Here is a 23,897-nt window from a genome sequence, read left to right on the forward strand (position 1 = left end):
TACAAGTAGATGGAACTTTTAAATGGCTGACAAGATCATTCTTGCTCTGAAAAGGAATAATACAAGCTATAGCATCTGCCCAACAACTTATCCAGGGTCAGAAGTCCAGAACACGGGTTTGAATGGGCAGGAAAAGAAACACTAAACTTCCACCTACCTAGTCTACTCCTTTCAAGAAATTTGTTACCTGGCTTTTATTGTGTATATTTTAAATCCTTTGCCTCACTGTAACAGGGTGGTCCCCAGGAAAGGGGGAAATTCCAGGTTCCCTGCCCCACCCAAGGGAGGGTGGAGCTGAGCAGGAAGAGGAGAAGCTGCAGAAGAGACTGAGGAAGGAAGCAGGATGGAGCCAGAAGGAGACCTGGAGGAGGCGCATGGAGCCTAGAGACATGTGAAGAAACTGAGCTTGTCTTTTGGTCGTGGACTGGGTGACACAGATGTGGGTGAGACCCGTGGGGAGGTGACAATGGCAGCTTTTATCTGGATGTTGATTTTGCTCTTTTCCTTCCGGGCTTGTCCGGTTGTTTGTGACCCTTTTCTGTGGGTCCCCACTGGAAGATGTTTTAGACTTGTGGCAGGCTTTGGGGCCTTGCTCTGGGCCAATCCCATATGGATGGACTTTTACCCACGAGGGGACGGGTAACTTTGGGTGCTTCATTTAGAAACTAGACTCTTTGCCTTACCTGTATTGTTTCCTAGTTTTTATTAAAGTTCCTTCCCATTAAAGTGTCATATGTTTTGTGTTGATGCGGCGGATGGCAGAACCCATGTAGAATAGGCAGGTTTGCGGGGCTTGGGCTGCCCCTCTCCCTGTCCTATAACAGATTTGGCGCCCAACGTGATTTAGGACAGAGCCATCCGTGGTTAGTCAGCCCCATGGGAAATTGGGCTTCCCTATGGCACTGGCTACCACAAGCGCAAATGTGATTTTTGGTTTCTCCGGTGTGTTTGTTTCATATAACAGATTTGCTGTTGAGAAACTGGCTTGGGCTTTGTGAAGATCTGTGTGTCTGTATGTAATTTGTTTGTAGTGACTTTCTAAGACATTTGATTTTGTGGAAATTGTTCTGTGCCAGTTTTACTCAAAAGATTAGGCAGTACATTGGACCATGTGGCCAGATCAAAGATGGCGTCTGAGGCCACTTGGAACTTTTTTCTTTCTTTTTGTAATCTCTGCTGTCTCATTAGCATTTCTAAAGGCAATAATGGTTCTTCAGTGGTCTGTTGCTTTGTCTTTGGCTACTTCCTGCTCTCTGCCTGATGGATTTTGCAAGCCAATTGTGGAGCAGTGGTGTTCAAATTAGCAAATGTATGCCTGGGTGTTAAGGAAAGAGTAGCCTTATCAGTAACTGGTAATTGCTGGTATCCTTGATGGATTCTTGGAGATAACTTGAATTTTTGCAAAGTCTGGATCAGAAAAATTAATAAGATTTTGTCTGAGTCTGAAAGGATTTGCTGCTGTGAATTTTGTCTACACAATTTGTTTTGGGCATGTTTGCCATTTTAAATACTGTATTTGTTCAATTGCTGGTGTAAGACAAGATTCTAAGTTTCTGCTTCCTACTGAGGAAGGTCTGTTATGGAAAGCACTCTTTAGGGTGCATCATGTAACTGTACCAGGTTTTCATACCTGTGTTGTTGTTGTCCCTCCCTAGTGTGGGGGAGGTGTAATCTGTGCTTAGATGTTTAATTTGCTCTTCCAGCTTCTGTCCCAGAGTGGCTAACAGAAGTAAGGAAATGATTCCTTTTAATTGAAAGTTAATTACTAATATTTTGATTTTGCTTTTTCGGGTTCTATTCCAGGAAACCCAAGGAGTGCCTGCTTGGTGGCTAACAAGAGATGACTCCTTTTAATTGAAAGTTAATTACTGATAATTTGATTTTGCTTTTTCAGGTTGTATTCCAGGAAACCCAAGGAGTACCTGCTTGGTGGCTAACAAGAGATGACTCCTTTTGCTTGAAAGTTAACTGTTACTTTTATTCTTTCAGTTGCTGTACAGAATACCCCAGGATTGACTTCTAATAAAAAGTCTTCAACACTGAAAACCCTAAGGTGATAAACAAGGTCATGTAACTCCTGTGATTAATAAAACTTTTCCTTCCTATTTCCAAAGTCTTAGGTTTGCAGGATGACAACTGGAAATTTTTCTGCCAGCAACACTCCACATTTTTTTTGGACTTTGATATTTTTTTTCTGAGCCTATGGAGTAAAACTGCAGTTACATAACATATTCTACGTGGCATAACTAAAAAAAAAAAAAACTGTCTTTGTCTATATGTTGTATGTCTGTATGTCCTTCTGTCTGTCTTGACCTCCAGTGATCGACAAATTGGTATACATGGTGCCCGTATAAATTGAGAAAAAAAAAAGAGTCTCCAGTTATGAGAAAAACAAAAAGTTATGGTTTGATTGTCAACATTGTGATACTGAGCTAAGCCGGTGCCTTCATAGAGATTGAATATTGTTGTTTCTGTTAATTTTCTGATATCTATGGCAAAGCTTCCCAGAAATCTAAATTCAAGTACAAATTTGGTAGCCTGTCATTTGGCTGATGCAAGGAAATTTTGTGGAACCTCAGTAGAGCTCCTGAGACACTCCACGAAGTTTCTCCCTTTCCTCCTGGGAAAGGCATTAGATAAATTTGTTCTATTTGGCTCACCTAGTAGAGTAAAACTAGAAGGGAAGCATTGTCACTTGGGAAAATGGTAAAACTTTGGTATGTACAAAATGTTAACAGTAGTATCTGGTATGTGTGTAAATTGTCAATGGTGATTGTCACCTTGTAATATTGTATAATTCAATTGTTTCACACCTACAGAAATTGTTTCTGGAAATATAGGGAGAAAAGGTCTCAACAGATTCCTATTGATGGAACTGTTGAGAGTAAAACTTTCTTACAAAGGACTCAATAGACCTGGAAATACACCTGACATTTACTAAGGTTTCTTTGACATACTGGAACTTTTTTTTATGCATTTCTGTCCTGAATCCACGAAGTTTTTTTTGTTTGTTTTGTTTTGTTTTGAGTAACCAGGATCTGCAGAAAGGTTGTAATTTTTTTTTCAGCAAAACTAACTTGTCACATTTTCTCTCCCCTTGATACCAACACAGCATACAAATAGTGGTAGTAATTTTGCTACTTATCTTAGAGTCTGTTTTTGCATAACTTCCATAGGGATTTTGTCTGTTTTAACAAAAAAATTGGACGTGAGTTTGATTGTGTGGCTTTGTGTGGAGTTCTTCCAAAAAGTTGAAAAAGAGCTGAACCAAGAAGAGGAGAACCTGTTTGCCTTGTTTGTAGGGTTCCAGAGACCTCCAAAGAAGGTGAGGAAGCTTGCCTCCATTGGCAGGACTGGACAACCCGGCCAACGAAAATGCCCTGGTACCCTCGAGAAGAGGAAAGCCCAGGTGGAGTCTGATGAGACCAACTTTATACCTGAAGCCTACATCGACTGGATGCCACCGGTTCGCTCTGATCCTGTATGGAGTATTTCAACAAAGCCAGCTAAAAAATTGCTGTTAGTTATTTCTGCCCTGTGATTTTATGCAAAAATAGGAAAAATGGTTTAAAAGTACATTTAGTTTGCAAACTTTTGCTATGCTGTTAAAGTTTGGAATCAAGGTTGAGATAATTCGTTTTTGCATAAGTTGAACCATTTTAACATTTTTTCCCTGTGATTTTTGATATATTTGCTGTCTTGTTTTAGCTGACGCTCCAATTTTTTTTCTTTCGGCTTGTATAATGGACTATTTTTCAGAATGGAAAACTGTCATACTGGACATTCATAGACAATGCTGCTGACTAATTGTTGCTTCTCTTACACACATTGTAACCCTAAAAAAGACTGTCTCCTAAGACTACACCCTGAGATTGTGCCACCATAGATATGGTGGAATAAAAATTAAAAGGGGGGATTGTAACAGGGTGGTCCCCAGGAAAGGGGGAAATTCCAGGTTCCCTGCCCCACCCAAGGGAGGGTGGAGCTGAGCAGGAAGAGGAGAAGCTGCAGAAGAGACTGAGGAAGGAAGCAGGATGGAGCCAGAAGGAGACCTGGAGGAGGCGCATGGAGCCTAGAGACATGTGAAGAAACTGAGCTTGTCTTTTGGTCGTGGACTGGGTGACACAGATGTGGGTGAGACCCGTGGGGAGGTGACAATGGCAGCTTTTATCTGGATGTTGATTTTGCTCTTTTCCTTCCGGGCTTGTCCGGTTGTTTGTGACCCTTTTCTGTGGGTCCCCACTGGAAGATGTTTTAGACTTGTGGCAGGCTTTGGGGCCTTGCTCTGGGCCAATCCCATATGGATGGACTTTTACCCACGAGGGGACGGGTAACTTTGGGTGCTTCATTTAGAAACTAGACTCTTTGCCTTACCTGTATTGTTTCCTAGTTTTTATTAAAGTTCCTTCCCATTAAAGTGTCATATGTTTTGTGTTGATGCGGCGGATGGCAGAACCCATGTAGAATAGGCAGGTTTGCGGGGCTTGGGCTGCCCCTCTCCCTGTCCTATAACATCACTTGTAAATAAGTGATTTCCCATAAGAATGCAAATCTCTCTTACCTAGGTGTTTTCTTGCCTGCTCCTAGGGTTCTGCCCAACCTCCCAGCATCTTAAAAAAAATGTTAATTTGAAACAAGAAGATCATTTAAGAATTGAGTTCATTAAAATTAATTCTTTATGATCACATTTTTCTCCACATGAATGGATTTTTAAAATCAATTTCATCAATCAATTTAATCTTTTGCACTAAAGCACTTGTATCCTCTTCTGGGGTTCTTCCTATAACTCAGACATTTCATCAGCTCTCAAGTGAGTTTTTTTCCCTTCTTAAAGTGATTACAGTAAGCAACTGTGTCCTTAGATTCCTCTACCTCTGAAATGACCAATAGGTTCAAAAATAGACCTCTGGGAATAGTGAAGTTTGGGGATGTGTAGAGGAATTTTTTATTTACCTGACTAATTCTGTGAGGACACAGAGCCAAATCATATTGGAAGATCTCTGCTAGCAATTTCAATTTCATTTTTTAAGATTTGTGCATTTTTGCCTACCCATTTGCAGAAGAGATGAGAATATCTATTGCAAATTCTGCGATTGGAAAGAATGACCCATGAATGAAAAATATACTAAAAAATCAGGACAACGCTTTACCAGGCTCAGAAAGGATGACTAGGTTTGATTTTGTTGGACTACAATGTTATTAATTCACTGCTTACTAGTAAATGTGTGAAGTCATTTTAATCTTAACTTACTAGAGATCTCATTATTCTGATCTGTTACCGCGTCATTCCGGAGAGTTGGGGTAGTACTCTGAAGGAAAAAATGACGCATGCTATGGTTAAGAGGGGGAATGAATTAGCAAGCTTTTGCTGACCTGAATTCAACTTCTAAGTCATGATTCATAATTGCATCTTCAGTTCCTGTCGCTAAGACATGAGAACAATCTGAGTTACGTATGTTCCCACATTCATATTTCTTCCGGCCAGTGTTTGATGAAAGCCCAGGGCAATCGAGCCAGCGCTCGTCATGTTCCCCACAGAAGTATATTTGTCTCAGCAATAATTTCCACAGTATTGACCACAGTAAGCTGGAAACAGCTAAGCAGTTGGTTACCTGAATTTTAGCCAAGTCTGGTGGATACCCACAGAAAACAAATGGCAACCACAAATACGCACTGTCTTTGGATATTATTTCTATAAATTAGGAAGAGGTGGTAGAAGAGTTATGCAAGACGATTAACTACATTTATGAGGAATTTAACTAAAGCTATAAAACATGTTCTACTATAGCTACTAACTCATCAATTTTTGCAAATCAAAAGCAGCGTCCAGATTCTACCATATGCTTGGGCCGCTGAATAACAGATCCCGTGTGGTTCAAGCTATGATGCCATTTTGCAGGGTGAGACCACCTTTGAAGAAGTGTTTCCTGGCAGCTAAGTAACTCAAACATCTGCTTTGGTTCCAAGTTACATGAGGCTCATCCCAAATTCTGTCATATAACATTCAGGGTTGTTATATTGAGGGCCTACTGTAGTAATAATACCATCCACAAATAAACCTCACTGAGAAGAATATCAAGGAGGCACATTCATAATAGTTAGAGAAAATAGCAGATATTGATTTGTGGATTTTCTTAGTAATTACTCAAGCTGCCTTTGAAATTCACTGTGGGTAAATCTAATTGAAAAAGATTTTTGCTCCTCGGTGACTGCTGGCAGGGACATCTTAATCGGGTGTTATTAATAACATAGTCTGTAATTATAAAAATAACTGTGGAGTCACAAATACAAAACAATGACCTCAGTAAAGACCATTAAATAGACGGTAATAGGCAGGTAAAAGAGAAATCTAAAGTAGAAGCCACACAGATGTTAAAAATAAATATGAGAAATAATTCTGAATGCCTCTACAATGAGAGAGTAATCTATCTAGATAGGCATAACCTTGCACCTTGCTGGGAGAGGTGCCATAAAACCTGTTACTGTTCTCTACAGTACTGGGTAAAAACAGTAATTTCTTTTCAGTTATATTATTCAACACATTTATTTTCAATAAGATGCTTTAATTAACTTGCAATTAACATCCTGGTTTCTCTTTCGAGCTTTTTGTATAACTAAACTAAAGTAATAGAGAGAGGAACCACTGAGTTTCAGCATCAAATCATACTTTCCCAGGTGATATCATGGGCTGTCATCCTGGCTTTCTGCTCAGGGACAGAGCGCATCTGCAAAAGTGGACTCTTAGTGCGGCCTAGGTGTGTAAGAGGCCAGACCATGTAGGTTTGCATAATCATACTCTTTGACATTTGCACAACCAACCAAACCACCCAAAAGATGCATTTCTCACAACATACCTCTTGTTCCATAGCACATGACCACGCTGATCTCATTTGCTCATAAGTAAAAATAAACCAACTTTCCAACACAAGACCAGCATGGTCTTGACTGCAGAACACCATGTGATGGACTGGATCTACTTCAGTAAAATGTATTTTTCCAAGTATGCAGGCAACTGTCATCCCATCTCTCCTTAGACCATATCATGTTCTTGGACTGAAACTGGAGTGTTCAGAGCTGACATGTTCTTCACAGAAAGGAGGCTTGGGAGCCACCGAGCCCACTGGCACCATGCTGTAGCTTGCCACCTGTTCAGCTGCTAAAGGCAAGAAGCTCTCAGACCTAAGGTGTTGACTGCAAGTCAACTCATCTCGACCATCAGTTTCTTAAATTCTCTCAACACTCGTGCCTTATAAATAGGTTAGACATCTCATTTGTCTTATCTTGTAACTTTGCTTCTCTCTTGTTCACTGAGGACACATGATCAGCTGACCCAGCCACGAGATGCTAGAAACATCTTCTATGTGGGCTACTGTGCAATCATCTATTTCCTCACCTGCTAGCTGCAGCTCTTTGACAAGAGATGATGAAAAAAACCCCCCCTCCAACAAAAATTAATACATCAAAATTCATCTAATGGACCTGAGGGAGAGTGCAGGAATGACTTAATGATTAAAAATCACTATGTAACACGAGCGCTCAGATGTATATTTCTCTATTAACACAATACATGGGGAAGTCCATCAGCTAGTAGACTGGAAAAGACCTCTTTTCCAGAGCCTTGACTTCTGGCTAAGCAGTTTTGTCAGATAAGGTGCTCTGAGTAGAATGTGCTCAAAACAGAGCAGTAAAGGCCACCAATGCTGGGTGACCAAAGCCATTAAAAACTCAGGCAAGGGGGCCTCCCTGGTGGTGCAGTGGTTGAGCGCTGGGTTGCGAAGCTGCCTGCAGCCTCTGCAGCCGGTTCGATCCCCGGCTGCTCCCCGGGCACTGGAGGAGGGTCCCACATGGTGCGCAGACCTCTCCTGCCGCCCGCTGCTCCCCTCAGCAGTGTACTTCGGTCCTTCTGCCTGCTCTGCTCCCCACTCTGGCTCTGGTGAATTCTCTCACCCTCCCACGCTTCTGACTGTACCCAGTGCATGTATAAACCAAACAAACAAACAAATAATAAATAAATAAATAAATAAGACATGCCTCTAGAAAATTAAAAAAAAAAAAAAAAAAAGTCAGAGCTGGGCACTGACAGCTCTGAGTGACTTTGTTTCTCCAGAGAAAGTACTGAATCAACGGGTGGATGACTCAAATGCTGTTTTATTGAATTTAGATTTCTACCCCTTCTCTTTGTTCTGGGGAGTGGAGGGGGGAACCCCAATGCCAGAGGATCTATGCTCTCATCAGTTTTCTTTGTGCTATGGTGACTGCCTTTCGATAACACTTGTTTTCTATATACTCCATATAGATATCAAATAAGGAATGCCATTACACCACATGTAAAGAAAATTGGCAGGAAATTCTCATGGAGATATCCTCAGCACAGAGAAACACAGGTAAAGGATTCTTGAGGATATAGTCCTTGAAGATGATGCAAGAATTCTGACATGAATCTGAGATGAGTAGATTTGCAAATCGAGTCGAGGTTTGTGCTACAGGGGTTCTCTGTTACAAGAATCTCAATGTTTAATTTCAAAATATCATATCCATCTTCATGAGCACATCTTTAAGTGTGATTGTACATATCTGTGTCAAAATCTAAACGGTGAACATCATTTTCAAGGGGCAATTCCTGATTTCTAAGTAGTTATTTGTTTATCATCTTTTGGAAAATATAATTTATCATCTTTTGGTTTCTTGATCTGTATGAGATGCTGAAGGCTATCACAGTGCGGTAATTCTAGAAATCCAATCACTTGGGCCTCTGGAGCTTCGAGATAGTCCCTTTGTGGGTCCAACTCTAAGAGTGAGCTCTCCACATGTGCCCACCTTCCATGGCCATTCCTAATGGCACCCATGGGAACCACTGCTATTCTAACTGCGCTGATTCTAGTTTACCACACAGTCAATTGTGATCCTTTCACCAGGTAGGGATGGAGAATGGTTGAGAAAATTTTGGGGAAAAAGAATTATAATGTAGTCTTGCCTTATAAATACTAAAAGGTATAATAAAGCTAAATTTATTAAATACAGCATCCAACTGGTACAAGGGGAAGGACAATGAATGCAATAGTTAGGAATAGTATGTAAGAAAACAGCATGCACAGTACAAGTCCAATTTAATATAAACTATTGAAATGTATAAAGAGGTAATAGGGTTATTTCTGGATACTATGATTAAGGGTTCTTGGTATTTTCTTTGACTTGCATTACTTTTGTGAAATGACAAAAACACAATGGAAAAGTAAGTTGAGATAGGTAAATCACAAACTGGGAAATACATCTGAAATCAGTAAGGCAAATGTTTAACAGCTTTAACATACAAAAATAACCCCAAGGGATTATGGTGATGGTTTACGGGTGAAGTGGTGGTGGGAATTTTATGGGGAATACACAATAATAAAATATGTAAATTCAAAAAAATAAATAAAAATAACTCCCCCCCCCAAATTGATATTAGATGGACAGAGAACACAAAAACAAAATACTGGATTGTATTAATATGTAAGAATGATAAGCACAAACAAATGTTTAACCAGATTGGTTAAACATGAATTTAGTAAGATATACTGTTCTCAACTGGCAAAGATTAAACGTAACCAATAGCAATTAATGAATAATACCCAGTCACAGCTGGGTGTTCCCATATGTTACTTTAAATGGTACCACAGACCCAAATCCTGTGCAACTTTGGAGATGTATTTCACTTCTGTTTTGTTTAGATTTTAAAAAAGGAAGTAAGTATGTGTAGTATATATTACATAGAACCAACTAGGGGGTGGTCTATTTCCCATAAACATATTAATATCACTGCAGTTAAACATGTAAATAGTCACAAGTAAACAAAAGACTAAAGAACTGTCATTTCAGTTGATGACAGCTTTTGCTACAAAATGAGTTCAAGCCAGATCTTACTGCAAAATGAGTTGCCAAAAAAAAAAATTATATGGTTTTCAGAGGTTTTTTTTTTTTTTTTTAAGATTACAGAATTGTTGGTAATGAATTCTGAACTGGTCAATCTTCCTAAAAAACAGTTTGGCAATTGATTATTATTTTAGACTTTAAAAAGTTCACAACTTCTGACCTACTTCTAGGAGAAACTAAATAGAAATGCAAAGAGTTATGCTCAAGGATGCTAATAATTTTATTCATAAAAATAAAAATTGAACCAGCATGATAGTCTAACAACAAAGTAATGGCTATATTATGGGACAGAATTGCGGAAGGCTATTATTTGGCTATAAAATTTGTTTCAAGGAGGATACTTAATGACTGAGGAAAAGGCTCATTACCTACTGCTAAATGAAAAATAAGGAAGATGTAGAATTTCATATTCAGTGTAATGCCAACGAAAAATGTATACTTATATAGATTAAAAAGACTTGAATGCACCAAAATATCAATAGAGGCTATAGCTAAATATTGGACTTATGGGTGATATTTTTAACTGTTTCAAATTTTTATGAGTAATTTTTTTTAGTAATTATTATGGTCATTTTGTATAAAGAATTCATCATATTTATGTTACTATTTATCTGAGGGCAAAATATAACCTTGGGGCAGGAGGTATGTACTCAGTAAGATAATATATATGGAATGGATGACTCTAGATGCTTCTCCACTTTTAACCATCTCTTGGGGGAGTTTGGCTGATGGTGGCAAAATCCCTGAGAGACTGCTATACTCTCCAGTTCACAGGAGTGGTGGGAAGGCGGGGTAACAGCTACTCTCATGAAATCACAGTCATAACTTACTTGACACCTGCTGAAAAGCTCACCACAGGGAAGAAGAGCCCATCTGTGTTGAAGTTCTCAAACATCCCTTGTACAGGCTGCCCATTGATGCGGAAGGAGATGCTGGACACTCCCAGGTCAAGGCAACAGCTCACCACATCATCTGACTTCAGGAGGTGCTGGTTGATGGAGGCAACAGCTCTGGGTATCCGGCCTGGTGAGAAAAGAACAGGAAGAAAGCATGTGGGACTCTGGAGGCACCCACCACCCGGCAAATTCTCAATAGGCCACCAGTGGGCGGTGGGGAGGCAGGATGGTACAGGGGAGTCTGGATATTCAACTTTGCTTTCCCTGTGTGGATTAAGCAATGAGAAATGATTTCCTAAGCTGGTGAGTGGGCAGCCTGAGATGAGTTTCAGAGGAAATTCTCAAGCTGCCAGGAATGAGAATAAACAAGGATTCAACCTGTTCAATGTGTGCTCAGATTCCGGCGTGGTGTTTGAAGTAATGAACAAATTGCCTTTTGTGTGTGTGCATGTGTATTTATTTGAAGGTGCCAAAAGCCTCATTTCTTCTATTTTCCCTAAAATATGACCACTTTAGTACTGAATGCAGAAGGTGTCAATGTGGAAAAAAGAGCAAGGTCATCAAGTCATTTATCTGCATTATAGTTTGCTTTAGAATTTTCTCTCTTTCAGATAGGCAGGGAAACACATTGTCAGTCATTCTGTTTAGTGATTCCTTTTGTTGGTGGTGCCGATGAACAAAATGTGGTATATACAGACACTGATTTATAATAATGTATGCCTAAAGCCCATGTCATGTCATAAATCAGTATTATTTCAATAAAATAATTTTTAAAAGTTCAGGCAAGAAAATTAGTATGGATTAAAACATCTTGTTTCTTGATTACAGAAATTCCAAATGTTCATAATATGCAGAAAAATATGAAGGAAAAAACTCAATTAAAAATGCTTTCTACTCTTTCAGATACACACCTTTCTTTTTTTTTTTTTTTTTTTTTTTAGGCATGTTTTTATTTATTTATTTATTTGTTTGTTTGTTCGTTTTACACATGCACTGGGTATAGTCAGAAGCGTGGGAGGGTGAGAGAATTCACCAGAGTCAGAGCGGGGAGCAGAGCAGGCAGAAGGACCGAAGTACACTGCTGAGGGGAGCAGCGGGCGGCAGGAGAGGTCTGCGCGCCATGTGGGACCCTCCTCCTGTGGCCGGGGAGCAGCCAGGGATCGAACCGGCGTCGCAGAGGCTGCGGGCAGCTTCGCAACCCAGCGCTCAACCGCTGCGCCACCAGGGAGGCCCCAGATACACACCTTTCAACCAAACTGGAACATTAGGTTTTGTATTTGATTTTTTTACATATATTACAAACAATTGATTGCATGAAATAGCCAGAAGGAAATGGATTTCAATGGCATCATAACATGCCATGACTAGGCAGTTAAAAAAAATCCCCTTAATGGTAGATGTGAGTTCTTTATAAATTTTGCACATATACATCTATGCTATGTAATATTTCTAATCACAGCTTAGAAATATTTAACGTTTTCAGTGGTTACTGATATTCTAGTAATGCATTGTAAACTAAGTGGTGGATTTTAGAATAAAGATATTATTATATAATCTTAATTAAAAAATTAGGTACCCCCTTATTATTTTGGGTGATTGAAAAAATTATATTCCCTCCCAACCTTCCATAATCACTAATGAAGCTGTACCCTGGGCCAGATACTGGGCTTGGGAGTGGAGGCCAAAGATAGAAAACCCATTTCCTGCCCTTAAGAAGTCCATAGTCAGGTGTGAAATAAACATTCAAATAAGGAATTACAATCAGCATACATGTTGGAATGAAGATTTATACAAGATGCCTTCTGGAAGTAAGGAGAGTTGCCAAGTTGATCTGGAAGCACAGGGCAAGTTAAGACTTTAAGATGGAAAGGTTTATTCAATAAATGAGAAAGAAAAGGGCATTCCAGACAGGAGTAAGATTATGCAAAATGGGTGTATAACATATTTGCATAATAGCTGAAGTTTGGTGAGGCTGGAATGTGCGGACTGTTGGGGCTCAATGAGGAGATGCTATGGTGGGGGTGGTGGATAAAGAAGGACCAGGTTTACTACCTGAACTACTCGCACTGTGATGATGCAAAAGCATATAATATATGCAATGTATACTGGCAAATAAGTCTGGGAGGGCTTCAGGCTCTTTGTGCAACTTTATACCTTATTTCATTGCTGAGAATGTAGGACCTACAGTCTGTTGACATTATTTAAAACAAAACCAATCGGAGCCAAATTTAAAGAGTGTGCAAGTTTGATACTTTTCCAATTCTTCCATCTGGGAAGACTGAGTACTCTTAGCTCCTTTTATGGAGCTCAGCTATCTAGGTCCCACAATCTTTTCTTCCTTATATTCAAGTATGTTTTGCTATGAACCTGTGACATTAAAACTTGGCACACCTTACTGTCATTGTCTCATTATTAATATTTTTTCCCATTAAGAATCCCCCCCTACTTTCAATGCTTCTTTTTCCATTAATTTAATATTTCTGGAAAATATCACTGTCATTGTTTGAACAAATCCTAAGAGATTTCTGTAAATTTGGGAAAACCAGGAAGCAACTGAAATGCTAGGTTGGACAACGACATTTGCAAGTCTCCAGATTATTGCTGGATAAAAATACAAATCAGAAGGTCCTTTGCTTTTCTGAGAATCTTATCAAGTAGGACAAAACCGGCAGTGTTGAGCTGTGACGCCAGGGCCTGTTTTGCCATGCTCCCAGAGTTCACTCTGGGCCTGTGGGGTAATATTCTTTATCTATAACAGTGTTTGCATGTTTTCAGAAACTGGGTTCCAAGCTTTATTTAGCCTTCAGTATACTATAGCTGCCAAGTGTCTTCCAGAGGACCATGGTTGGAGAATTTTTCTTGTCTGGCTCAGTCTCTTGGTTGAAAACAATAACCAGGATGAGCTATCGTGGCCTGTGGCAAATGACACTGCTTTTTATCTCCTTTATTCTAAGAGACTGAACAGCAAGCAGAAGGTGCTGTTGGAACACTCCCTCAGATCACCTATAGGCAAAGTGAAATCACAGTCTGAACCTATTTTTAAGACATAGGCCATAGAGAACACAGAGTTGGAACCAATATAATCCAGAAACAAAAGAGACTTGATAATTACTGCATAGGAAATGTATACCTAGCAATTGCTTAGAGCCAGGTGATAGGAAGTCTGAATAACAGAGTCCATTTCATATAATATTCAAGTAGTGAAAGGTCATCTGCTGTAGTATATCTCATTTTTAATGTTAGTGCGAAGATTTTGAAGCTATAAAAGGCATTGTGAGATTGCTTTTGTATACTCTTATTAATCTGTTCCCATCTAGAAGAAGCAAGCTCTACTGCTCTCAAGGCTCCAAATGTTTCAGAAGGGTCCTTCATTTAAACAAGACCCTTGCCCTTCCAATTGCTCTGAATAGGGTAGCATGGAGCAGGGGTGGTTGAGCAGGGGCTGGAGTCAGAAAGGGCTGAGTTCAAAGGCTAACTTTTTGCCTGCCATATAAACCTGGGCCTGTGGGCATTGTAATGCCTGCAACGATGCTCTGTAGTTGTTTGAAAGGAACCATTATACTTCCTATGATTTTGATGGAATGAATGACTGATGTCCTGTATACCTTGTCAGAGGCAGTGTTTGTACTAATTAATGGGTACTTCTAATACTAGATACCTTGGGCTTGAGTCCTGGTTCTGTCACTTACTGTGACAACAGGCAAGTTATTTCCTTTGAGGACCCAAGTTTCCTCATCTGTTAAATGAGCATAATAATGTTACGGTATTGTTGGGTTTCAAACGTATTATTCGATGCAGAGTGATTAGAAAAATGCCAGCTATGTTGTAACCTAAGATAAACGCCTTCTTTATTATTTTAGGTTTTGTAACTCCAGAAAGTTTAACTACTAAGCTCACAGTAGATAAGCTGGCACAACAGTTTAGGATTATCCTATCTTTTATAATATTAGGAAGAAATAGTAACATGGAAAATCATAGTATTGAGGACAGAATTCAGAAAGTGATTTTAAAAATCACTTGAGTTACTGAAATCAATAAATCCTTCTATTAAAGGATGGTGCTCAAAATTTTTCATTTTCATACATGGTTAATGTCTTCAACCCTTTAGGGCCACCCACAGAATGCAATGCTGTAGAAAGGAAAACTATAGTTGTCACAGAGAATTTTTCTAAGTCACCGTAACTGCTTAAGAGAATGGGAACTCCAAACAAGAGGAGTATGTAGAGACCATCTACTGAAGCAGGTTAGAGATTCCCTTGCCTCTGCTCATCTGAAGAAACATTCCCTGATTTAGAGACTCAAGGCTATCTGAAGTTACCAGGAACCTGGGAAAAGCCCTTCCAAATGTAGCACATAAAGGAAAAAAACCACGTAATCATATGCCACACATTTTCAGATTAACCCGAGGATATATTACTGTGGAATTTAGTCTCATGTGATGAGTAATATAGGCAACTGGAAGCCCTAACACTCAGCATTTCCAGTGCCCCAGGCACTGCAGAGCTTGGCACTGTAACATAAACACAAATACTTAGGCATTGGGAAAGAGAGTCAAAATACTAAAAAAAAAATGCTGGTGGTTCTACAACTCCCCAGCTGATCCTCTCCCAAAGTTCTGGGGCTGCAAATGTTTGAGTTTCATTGGAGTGTGTTTTGATAGATGAATCAGTTTCCTGGCTTCATCTTAGTAGGGGACAGATGAAGGCTTCTCTTACAAATATGAGAAGACACCCAAATGATCCTGATGTGTCAGAAGTCATAATAAATTGGGAAACACAAATTTACTCCACTCATTCACTTCCTCTATCATTTATTTCTTAGGGAGATGAATGCTCAGCTTATTTTGATTTTCCAAGGGAAAAGTTGTTCAAAGGAAGGGATAGGTGTGATCTCCTCATGTGAAATTTCCCCCTTGTAGGTAATGTTCTATAGGCTGCTCTGAGCTGCAATCACCCCCAAATGCAATCCTGAAAGGCTAGAATCCTGAAAGGCTACAAGGCTGTCAGGAGAGGGAAAGTGAGACATACAAGAAAAGAGATATATTACTGAATGGGAAGTCACAGAAGTGAAGCTCACTGGGATTCTGGAGGGAGGGTTGGGCAGGTTGGAGATGGGGGACATTTCTATAACTGATGCTCAAAAGTGACTCCACAGGCTTTAGTGGCCAAGACAACCTATTATGGCTGCTTGTTCCCCTACACAGAGAAATTGTTCATTCATAACCCCCAGATCAGTCTGAAACTTCCTTCCCATTAGAGCTATATCCCCTTAAAATACAGCTACCTTTTTGATTGCTGAGTAATATTCCATTGTGTATATGTACCACATTTTCTTGATCCAGTCATCTATTTTTGGGCATTTGGGTTGTTGTCCAAAGTTTAGCTATTGTAAATAGTGCTGCTATAAACATAGGGGTGCAGTTTGCAGCAACATGGATGGAGCTGGAAGGGATCATGCTCAGCGAAATAAGCCAGAAAGAAAATGAAAAATACTGGATGGTCTCACTCATAGCAGGAATTTAGAAAATCTAAACAAGGGACCAGGAAAAAGGCTAATTATAATAAAGAAAAAATCAAAATCAACAAGTAACTATAAACCAGAGACACACTACAGGAGAGGAGGGATTAAGGCCAAAATGAGGGGGGTGGGAATTGTAGGGGGAATACAACCAAAATGAAAATGCATACATTGTGCAAAAATGAAAAATGATGTAAGAAATATATAAAATAAAATATTAAATACGGCTACTGTCATGGTGTCCAGAGAGGAATTCAGAAAGTTGGACTTGCTCTTTGTTATTACAGTGGATTTGAAAGACAATGAGGGAAGGGAAATGATATTTACCGGGTATCTAGTGTATGTCAAGAATTTCATGGCCCTGATATCTCATTTACATTTCCTAAAAGCCTTATATCATTTTATCTGAGGAAACCAAGTCTCTGAGAGGTTAAGTGAATTGTACAATGTCAAAAAACAACTGCAAGAGTGGGGATTCACATCCAGGCTTAACTCCAAAGTCATGCTGTTTCTTCTTGCCTTTGCCTATTTGCAAAGCATTAAGGGGCACTGCAATTCTTTCCAACTACTGCAACATCTACTGTGCTTTTTTTTTTTTTAAAGATTTATTTAGTTATGCATACAAGAGCTCAGGCACAGGCCAGAGATGCAGAGGGTGAGAGGATCCACCAGAGACAGAGTGGGGAACAGAACAGGCAGATTGACTGAAATACACTGCTGAGGGGAGCAGCGGGTGAGCCAGGAGAGGTCTGCAGTGCCATGTGGGTTGTTCCCTGGCCGTCCCGGAATCAAACTCGTGCTGCAGTGGCTGCGGATTGCTTCGCAGGTTTCGTCCCAACCCCTCGCGCCACCAGGGAGGCCCAACATCTACTGTGCTTTAATGACCACTTCAAGATAGTGGCTTAATTTATGCACACAGATACATTGAAAGCTAGTGGGTCTGGGCATTTACATCTCCAGGAAAAGGACAAGCACTGTCATGACCAGTTTCCAAAATCTCTCCCCAGCTACCTTCCATCCCCTCCTGTGGTAAGCTGGAGTGTCGTAACCATTTCATTTCTTGTCACACAATAACCCTTTCATGGGCTCGCCCAAAATTCACTGCTGCCTGGTGGGAGTCATTAGCAGAAACCTTATTTCTTCAACTGGAGCACACATTGACATCTTTACCTGCAGTGCTTTCAACAAGACAGATGTTCTCTGTGTGCTGGTTGGATAATTCAGAATAATGTCCAGATCTGAGGGAGCACTGTATTTTAGTGAGCATGAAAGAAAGACTGAGGGCTGGAGGCCCAAATTCCCTCTATGGCATGATATACTAAGTGTGACTATTCAGGGAGCCCAAATCAGCTTTTGAAAGCTGAGTCCCATGCCCATTCTCCCTCTCTTTAATTGTAAGCGTCATTTCTCGTGAAGGCAATTGTGGACTTGGGACATCCATCCACTTCCCAGCCTTCAGAGGAGGCAGGGCAAGGCGGCAGAGAGGAGTGCTGTTTACTCCTGAGTGCTATACACTCCTGGAACGACACACACTTGGCAGGTGTTCAGAGGGCAGTCCTTTCTGGATGCACAGTGAGGGGGATCTTTGCCTGATTCTCTGATGGAGTTACTCTGCACATTTTACAAAGGGGTACACTAACTTCTCCAAGGGGTGCTGCAAAGTCTGGAAAAGACTGAGTAAACTTCCATTTAGAATGGTTAGTTTGACTGGAAACAGTAAATGCTGGTGAGGATGTGGTATAAGAGGAACCCTCTTACACTGCTGGTGGGAATGTAAACTGGTCTGCCGCTATGAAAAGCCATGTGGCGGTTCCTCAAAATACTAAAAACAGATCTAACATATGATTCAGCTATTCTACTCCTAGGAATCTACCCAAAGGACACAAAAATAATAATTAAAAAAAATTCTGCACTTCTATGTTTATTGCAGCACCATTTACAATTGCTAAGATATGGAAACAATCCAAATGCCTCAAAACAGAAGAATAGATCAAGAAATGTGCTTATACACAATGGAATACTACTCAGCAGTCAAAAAGATAAACTCATGCCATTTGTGGCAACATGGATGGAGCTGGAAGGGATTATGCTAAGTGAATAGGACAGAAGGAAAAGATAAATATTGGATGGTTTCATTTATCTGAGGAATATAGAGACACTGAAAAAAGGTTCAGGAAAAAGGTAAAACCTTCAAGTTGACCGTAGATCTGAGGCCTACAGCAAGGGAGGGGAAGGAAGAGGGGTCAAAACGGGGGAGGGAAGAACACAAGGGACTATGGGGATGGCTCACAGGTGATATGGTGGTGGGAGAACTATGGGGACTACACCTGAGGGGAGAAATCAAATATTGTACAAGATGAACAATGACGTACCGAATTTAATTTAAAAAATAGAATGGTTAATTTGTGACAGGGTCCAATTTGTTTCATCCAAGGGTCCAGGTGTACTTCATACTTCCTAAGCCCATTTTCTTCAGGGGTGGCTTGGGATTCAGAGAATATGCTTGCTTTATGGTGATAAGATGGTGGGGCCCGAGCAGCTGCCAGCAGGCAGGTGGGTGATGATTTTCTTGGGTTAATCCCATTCATTTCTTACTGAGTGAATCCTACGAGATTTGGGTGCTGCAGATGTATATGAGCACAATGACCCTTTATTCCAAAATCACCTCCCCACCCAGAGACAGCTATCTGGGAAGCTATGAGGTTAACCTAAGCCACTTTATAGCCAGAGAGACAGTGGCTCCATGATAGGACAGGGGTTCTAAGAGCCAAGCAGGGATGATCCACCCACAACCCCCATTTCATCCTGCAATGTTTCACTAGCTTTGCCTATACCCTGCCACCCAGGGACACAGGAAACATGACACAGACTTTCTAGTTCTTTCCACAAATGACTTATATACTTGTAAATAAATATATGAATACACTTATACCATTCTCCAAAGTTTTTAAATATTTAAATTGAATGTAAGCACACATCCACAAAAACATCCTGACCAATGGAAAATGAAGACCAACTACAGGAAACATGCCACCAGGACGTAAGTGAGTGGTTTTAGCTTGAAAGCTAAGGGATGAAGGAAAATCTGGTGGATTTCACAGTCCCTGGTTTCTAAAGGAAATACATAGGCTTGTCTTCTAGAGACAAACTTTTCCCTTGCACTGGATTTTAGGAAGATGGTGTGTTCCTTAAGAGATTGCAAATTGCTTATATAAGTGATTTCTACAAGGGACACAATGTCTCCAACTGCTGTTTTGCAAAAGATACAGATCTGGCTCACTGTGGAGGACAGACAGGAGAGGTAGAGTCTTGTTCTGGGGTGAAAGTTTCATAGTTCTTCTAGCATTTTTATCCCAGCAGATGCCAACCCATTTCTCCACAGGCACAGGCCATGGCCAGGCTTGGGGAAAGCATCCATGTTTTTCTGAAAGAAAGGAAGTTCTCAATTCTTTTAAAGAAATTAGCATCTGGGGGCCTCCCCTGGTGGCACTGGTGGTTGAGCTCAGCACTGTGAAGCTGATCGCAGCCTCTGCAGCGCGGGTTGGATCCTGGCCCACCAGCGAGAATACCACATGGCGCACAGACCTCTCCTGTCTTGCCCGCTGCTCCCCTCAGCAGTGTATTTCAGTCAGTCTGTTTGTTCTGTTCCCCGCTCTGTCTCTGGTGAATTCTCTCACACTCCCACGCAGCTGGCCTGTACCCCGGTTCTTATATGCATGAATAAATAAATCTTAAAAAAAAAAAAAGAAATTAGTATCTGCCACATGTCAAGCACAGATTCAGACTTTTTGTAACATGCATCATGAAGTGATGCACTGCACTGACAAGATGATGCTCCCTCGTCAGAGCTGGATGCTTCCCAGTGTGGCTGTGAATAAATTGCTTAAATATCTTTGCGCCTCAGTTTCCACACATATAACATGAAGTTAATATTATCTACCTTCAGAGGATCAGATGAGAGAAAAAATGCGCCAGAAGTGGATAGTTCACTGTCCAGTAAATACTGAGTCTCTTTTGCTTTCCCTATTTGCCCATATAACCCTGACAATCCTACGCAATCTGGATTGTACAGCTACAGACACTGAGTCAAATGATCTGCACTAGATCATGCAGCTAGAAATGCCAGAGCCATGATCTAAAAGCTGCCCTTCTCCTCTAAGATCTGACACTCTTACCAGCTAACCATCTGATTAGTTGAGATTCTTGAGTCTGTATCATTTCAACAGAAAGTAACTATTTCAACTTGAACAATTTGAGCTTTGGTCCTCCCCCAGCAAGAGATGAGGGTGGAAGTTGGAGCAAGGTACTCACCTGACCAAAGGTGAAGTCCGTCAAAGCCATAAGAGTACAGGTCATCGCCAACACCGTTGCCTCCCCAGCCTTCCCCACCTCCGGGATAGGGTGCATATCCTGAAGAGGAGGCCCAGCCCACCCGCAGGTGTGTGGGCTCTGCTGTCAGGAAGGGGTCCACCTGGTCGATGATGAGCTCGAAGTACCACTTCTTGTACTGTGCCGAGCCTTCGGCCACTCCCAAGAAGATGTTTGGCCGAATACTGAAATTAAACGTGGGACAGATGGCATCCACAGGCTCTTCAGGACTGAAAAAGCAAGTCTGAACCAGAGAACAGGGGACACTGGCCCAAAAAAATCAAGGTGACAGCAAATCTGTGTTTTCTGTATTGCTCTGTAACACTTCAGTTCTTACTGGGAGGTGTCAGGAAAACATTATTTCCTTTTTAAGGTGTAAAGCCTGCTTCTTAAAATATTTCATTCAGGGAAATCAACATTTATTGAGTAATTTGGGCAAAGCTGCTGAAAACATCATACAGCGTTGCATGATTACAATCCCTGTGTCTTTCTGTAAGTCAAAGAAATGACTCAGATTCCATTTTCTGGTAAATTGGTTTCAGCACCCCATTTTCGTAACAGAAGCTTTCTCACCTAAGCATTATTAATAACAACGGGCTCTTGAATGTCTTAAGTTCACTACTGGATATAAGCCAGAAAAAGACAAATATTGCTTGGTATCACTTACATGTGGAATCTAAAAGAAGAAAGTTTAAACAGAGAATGGAAAAGAGGTTGCAAGGATGGGGGAGGTATTAGGGAAATGCTGGGACAAGGGCATGAAGTATCACTTATGAGTAAGGTCTGAGAGTCTCACATAGAATACGGTGCCTGGAGTTGCCAACACTGCATGTAACTGAGATTTTATTAAGAGTAGAACTGAAATGTTCTCATGTGGGATGATAAATATGTGAGGTAACAGATGTGTGAATTCATTCAATGTGGGGGGAACCCTCTCACAATGTATGCGTATAGCAAGTCATCACATTGGTACTAAGTATCCTACAATTTTATTTGTCAATTGTACATGGGTAAAGCAGAAAAAAATTCAACCTAGATGACAGCAAAGCGGGGACGGCATGAAGTGACTGATAGGCACCTTTGTTAGGGGCTTGAGGCTTTTATGTACTCAACATGGAGATGACGAAGTATTTCCAGCAATCACTCAGAGGGCTACTAACTGGACTATGTCCCACTTTGGGTGAGCAGGGAAAACCAGATACCTAAAAGAAAGATGGTCAGTGTGGATGGGTCAGGTCTGCAGACTGCTCTATGCTTCTGAGGGGGGTTCCTTCCTCACACCTACTTTGGGGAGGGGCTGAGGTGGAAAGGTGCTGAGGAAGGTTAGGCCTTCCTTGTCCAGCCCAGTCCATAGGCATGGAGCTTCAGCTCAGGCTTCTGCATATACCAGGTGGTATAATATCCTCCACCCTTGGCAACTTCAGGGAAATGTTTGAGGAAGTCTGCTTAAGGGGTTGGGGTACAAGGCTCTGAGAGGACACATCATTTCCTGGCCTGTTCTTCTGTGACAAGGATGGGTGGTTAGCCTTGGAATTGAGATCAGCCCTCTTCTTATCCTGTCTAGAGACAAAATGGGCATTCAGAATGGCGGTGGCCTTACCTCGTTACATCGTTAATCAGTCGAGTCTGCAGGAGCAGGTTTCTCCGGGGCAGCAAGTTGTCACAGATCAGATTCTGGTTGGCTCTCACTGCAACCCCATTGCAGAGACAGAGGGAGCACAGCACATCCAGAACCTGCAGTGGGACACCAGACCTTAGGAGCACCAGGAGGGCACAGCAGCAGGGCCCGATGGATCGGGAGCACACGTGAAAGAAGTGGGTTCTGGGCAGGGTGGGGGCTGGGTGACAGGTGGAAGGACCTAGCAGGTATGGGTGAATGATGCCCAGATGCAGTTCTTGGGGAAATGAGGCAGGGCTTCCTTCTAGGCCCTCTGTTCTCGTCTTGTGCACCTTCCCTCCAAACCAAGCATGTCATCTGTGGTCACTGTTCAGTTCAGGTGGGTAAGAGTCTGAGCGCTAAAGACAGACCAGCTAGGTTACCGTCCTAGCGAGAGCCAGGATGGGTGAGATGAGCAACCAAGGCTACAGAACCCAGGAGTATCCCCACTCAGTCACACGAGCAGGGGCGAGGGCTGGCAGATCCTCCATCTGCCCCCACTCAGCCCTGACAGACCTCAGCCCAAGATCAGTAGGCACTTACACAACTTCATGAAAGGCACTTGGATTCCCATTTGGCTAAGGCTCCTGGCATCGAGCAGGCTGGGGAACATCTTGTCCATGGCACAGAGGTGAGGGCAGGACAGATCTGGTCCTTGGGTCTCTTACTGTGATTACCAAAACTAAGATACTCATATTCCTGGAATCGATATTCAAAAATATCTCACCTGCTCTCCTCCTCTTAGCTAGGCTGAGTACAAACTTGTGAGAGAGGCAAAGTCTCCCCTGAATCTACCAAACCAGTCACATAGTCACTTCTGTTCCTCTTTTCCTGCTGCTGGGACAGTATGAAGAGCCCCTGGCCTCTGCTTCCTGTTTCCTCTCTGCCCTCACCCCTCACCTTCCCATTCACTGGACTAAGTCCTCTTTCTCTTTCAGTCAGATTCTGTGTTCTCGTGAAGGAGTAAACTGCCTAGGCCAGCCACTGCTGCTCCCTCTCCCCCACAGGGAGGAATGTGCAAACAGCAGTCAATAAATAATAGCAAGGATGATGGCAGCCTGCACCAACAGGGAGGCGGCAGCTGCATTTCCAAGTGGCCACTGAGGACTCAGTGCTTAGTGGGGTTGGATGACTTCGGGTTGTTGATGGCGTTTGTATCCGTAATTCTCACAAACCAATTTTCTACCTGACTCTCTGAGTGTCGATCTCACTCCAGATAAATACAAAGCACATTTACGGGACATGAAAAAAGGGGCAGGTTTACCAAGGAGTCTACCCATTACCACGCCCTGAAACAGATCGACTGTGGAACTGGAAATCCAGAGGGTAATTTCTCACCTTAAAAAGAGCCATCAACGGCCAGGAAATTAAATACTTATCATCTGGCCTATCACCCATTTTCATCTGTTTTTGTCTCAGAGTGAGGGCTGCAGGAGCCTTGCTGTCACAGCCAGAGGGAAAGCAGAGCTTAATCCACTCACAACGGGAACACCAAAGAGAAACGGACTCTGGGAAGAGTGCAGTGCCTGTGAGTGCTGTCACAGAGC

At 41.5% G+C, this 23,897-nt stretch overlaps 1 protein-coding gene across 1 annotated transcript in view; it reads right to left on the reverse strand.

Moving 5' to 3' along the window:
* The window catches only part of RYR3 (ryanodine receptor 3), a 522,405-nt gene that overhangs the window by 217,883 nt on the left and 280,625 nt on the right, over positions 1 to 23,897 (reverse strand). The window contains exons 17-19 of the mRNA XM_054700223.1: positions 22,294 to 22,427; positions 20,637 to 20,878; positions 10,743 to 10,935 (exon numbers count right to left, since the gene is read on the reverse strand). Coding sequence (XP_054556198.1) covers positions 10,743 to 10,935; positions 20,637 to 20,878; positions 22,294 to 22,427 — 569 coding nt within the window. The remainder of the gene's footprint in view (positions 1 to 10,742; positions 10,936 to 20,636; positions 20,879 to 22,293; positions 22,428 to 23,897) is intronic.

The sequence above is a fragment of the Talpa occidentalis genome, unplaced genomic scaffold, assembly GCF_014898055.3.
Source record: "Talpa occidentalis isolate TD23 unplaced genomic scaffold, MPIMG_talOcc4v2.1 talOcc4.11, whole genome shotgun sequence".
Classification (NCBI taxonomy): domain Eukaryota; kingdom Metazoa; phylum Chordata; class Mammalia; order Eulipotyphla; family Talpidae; genus Talpa; species Talpa occidentalis.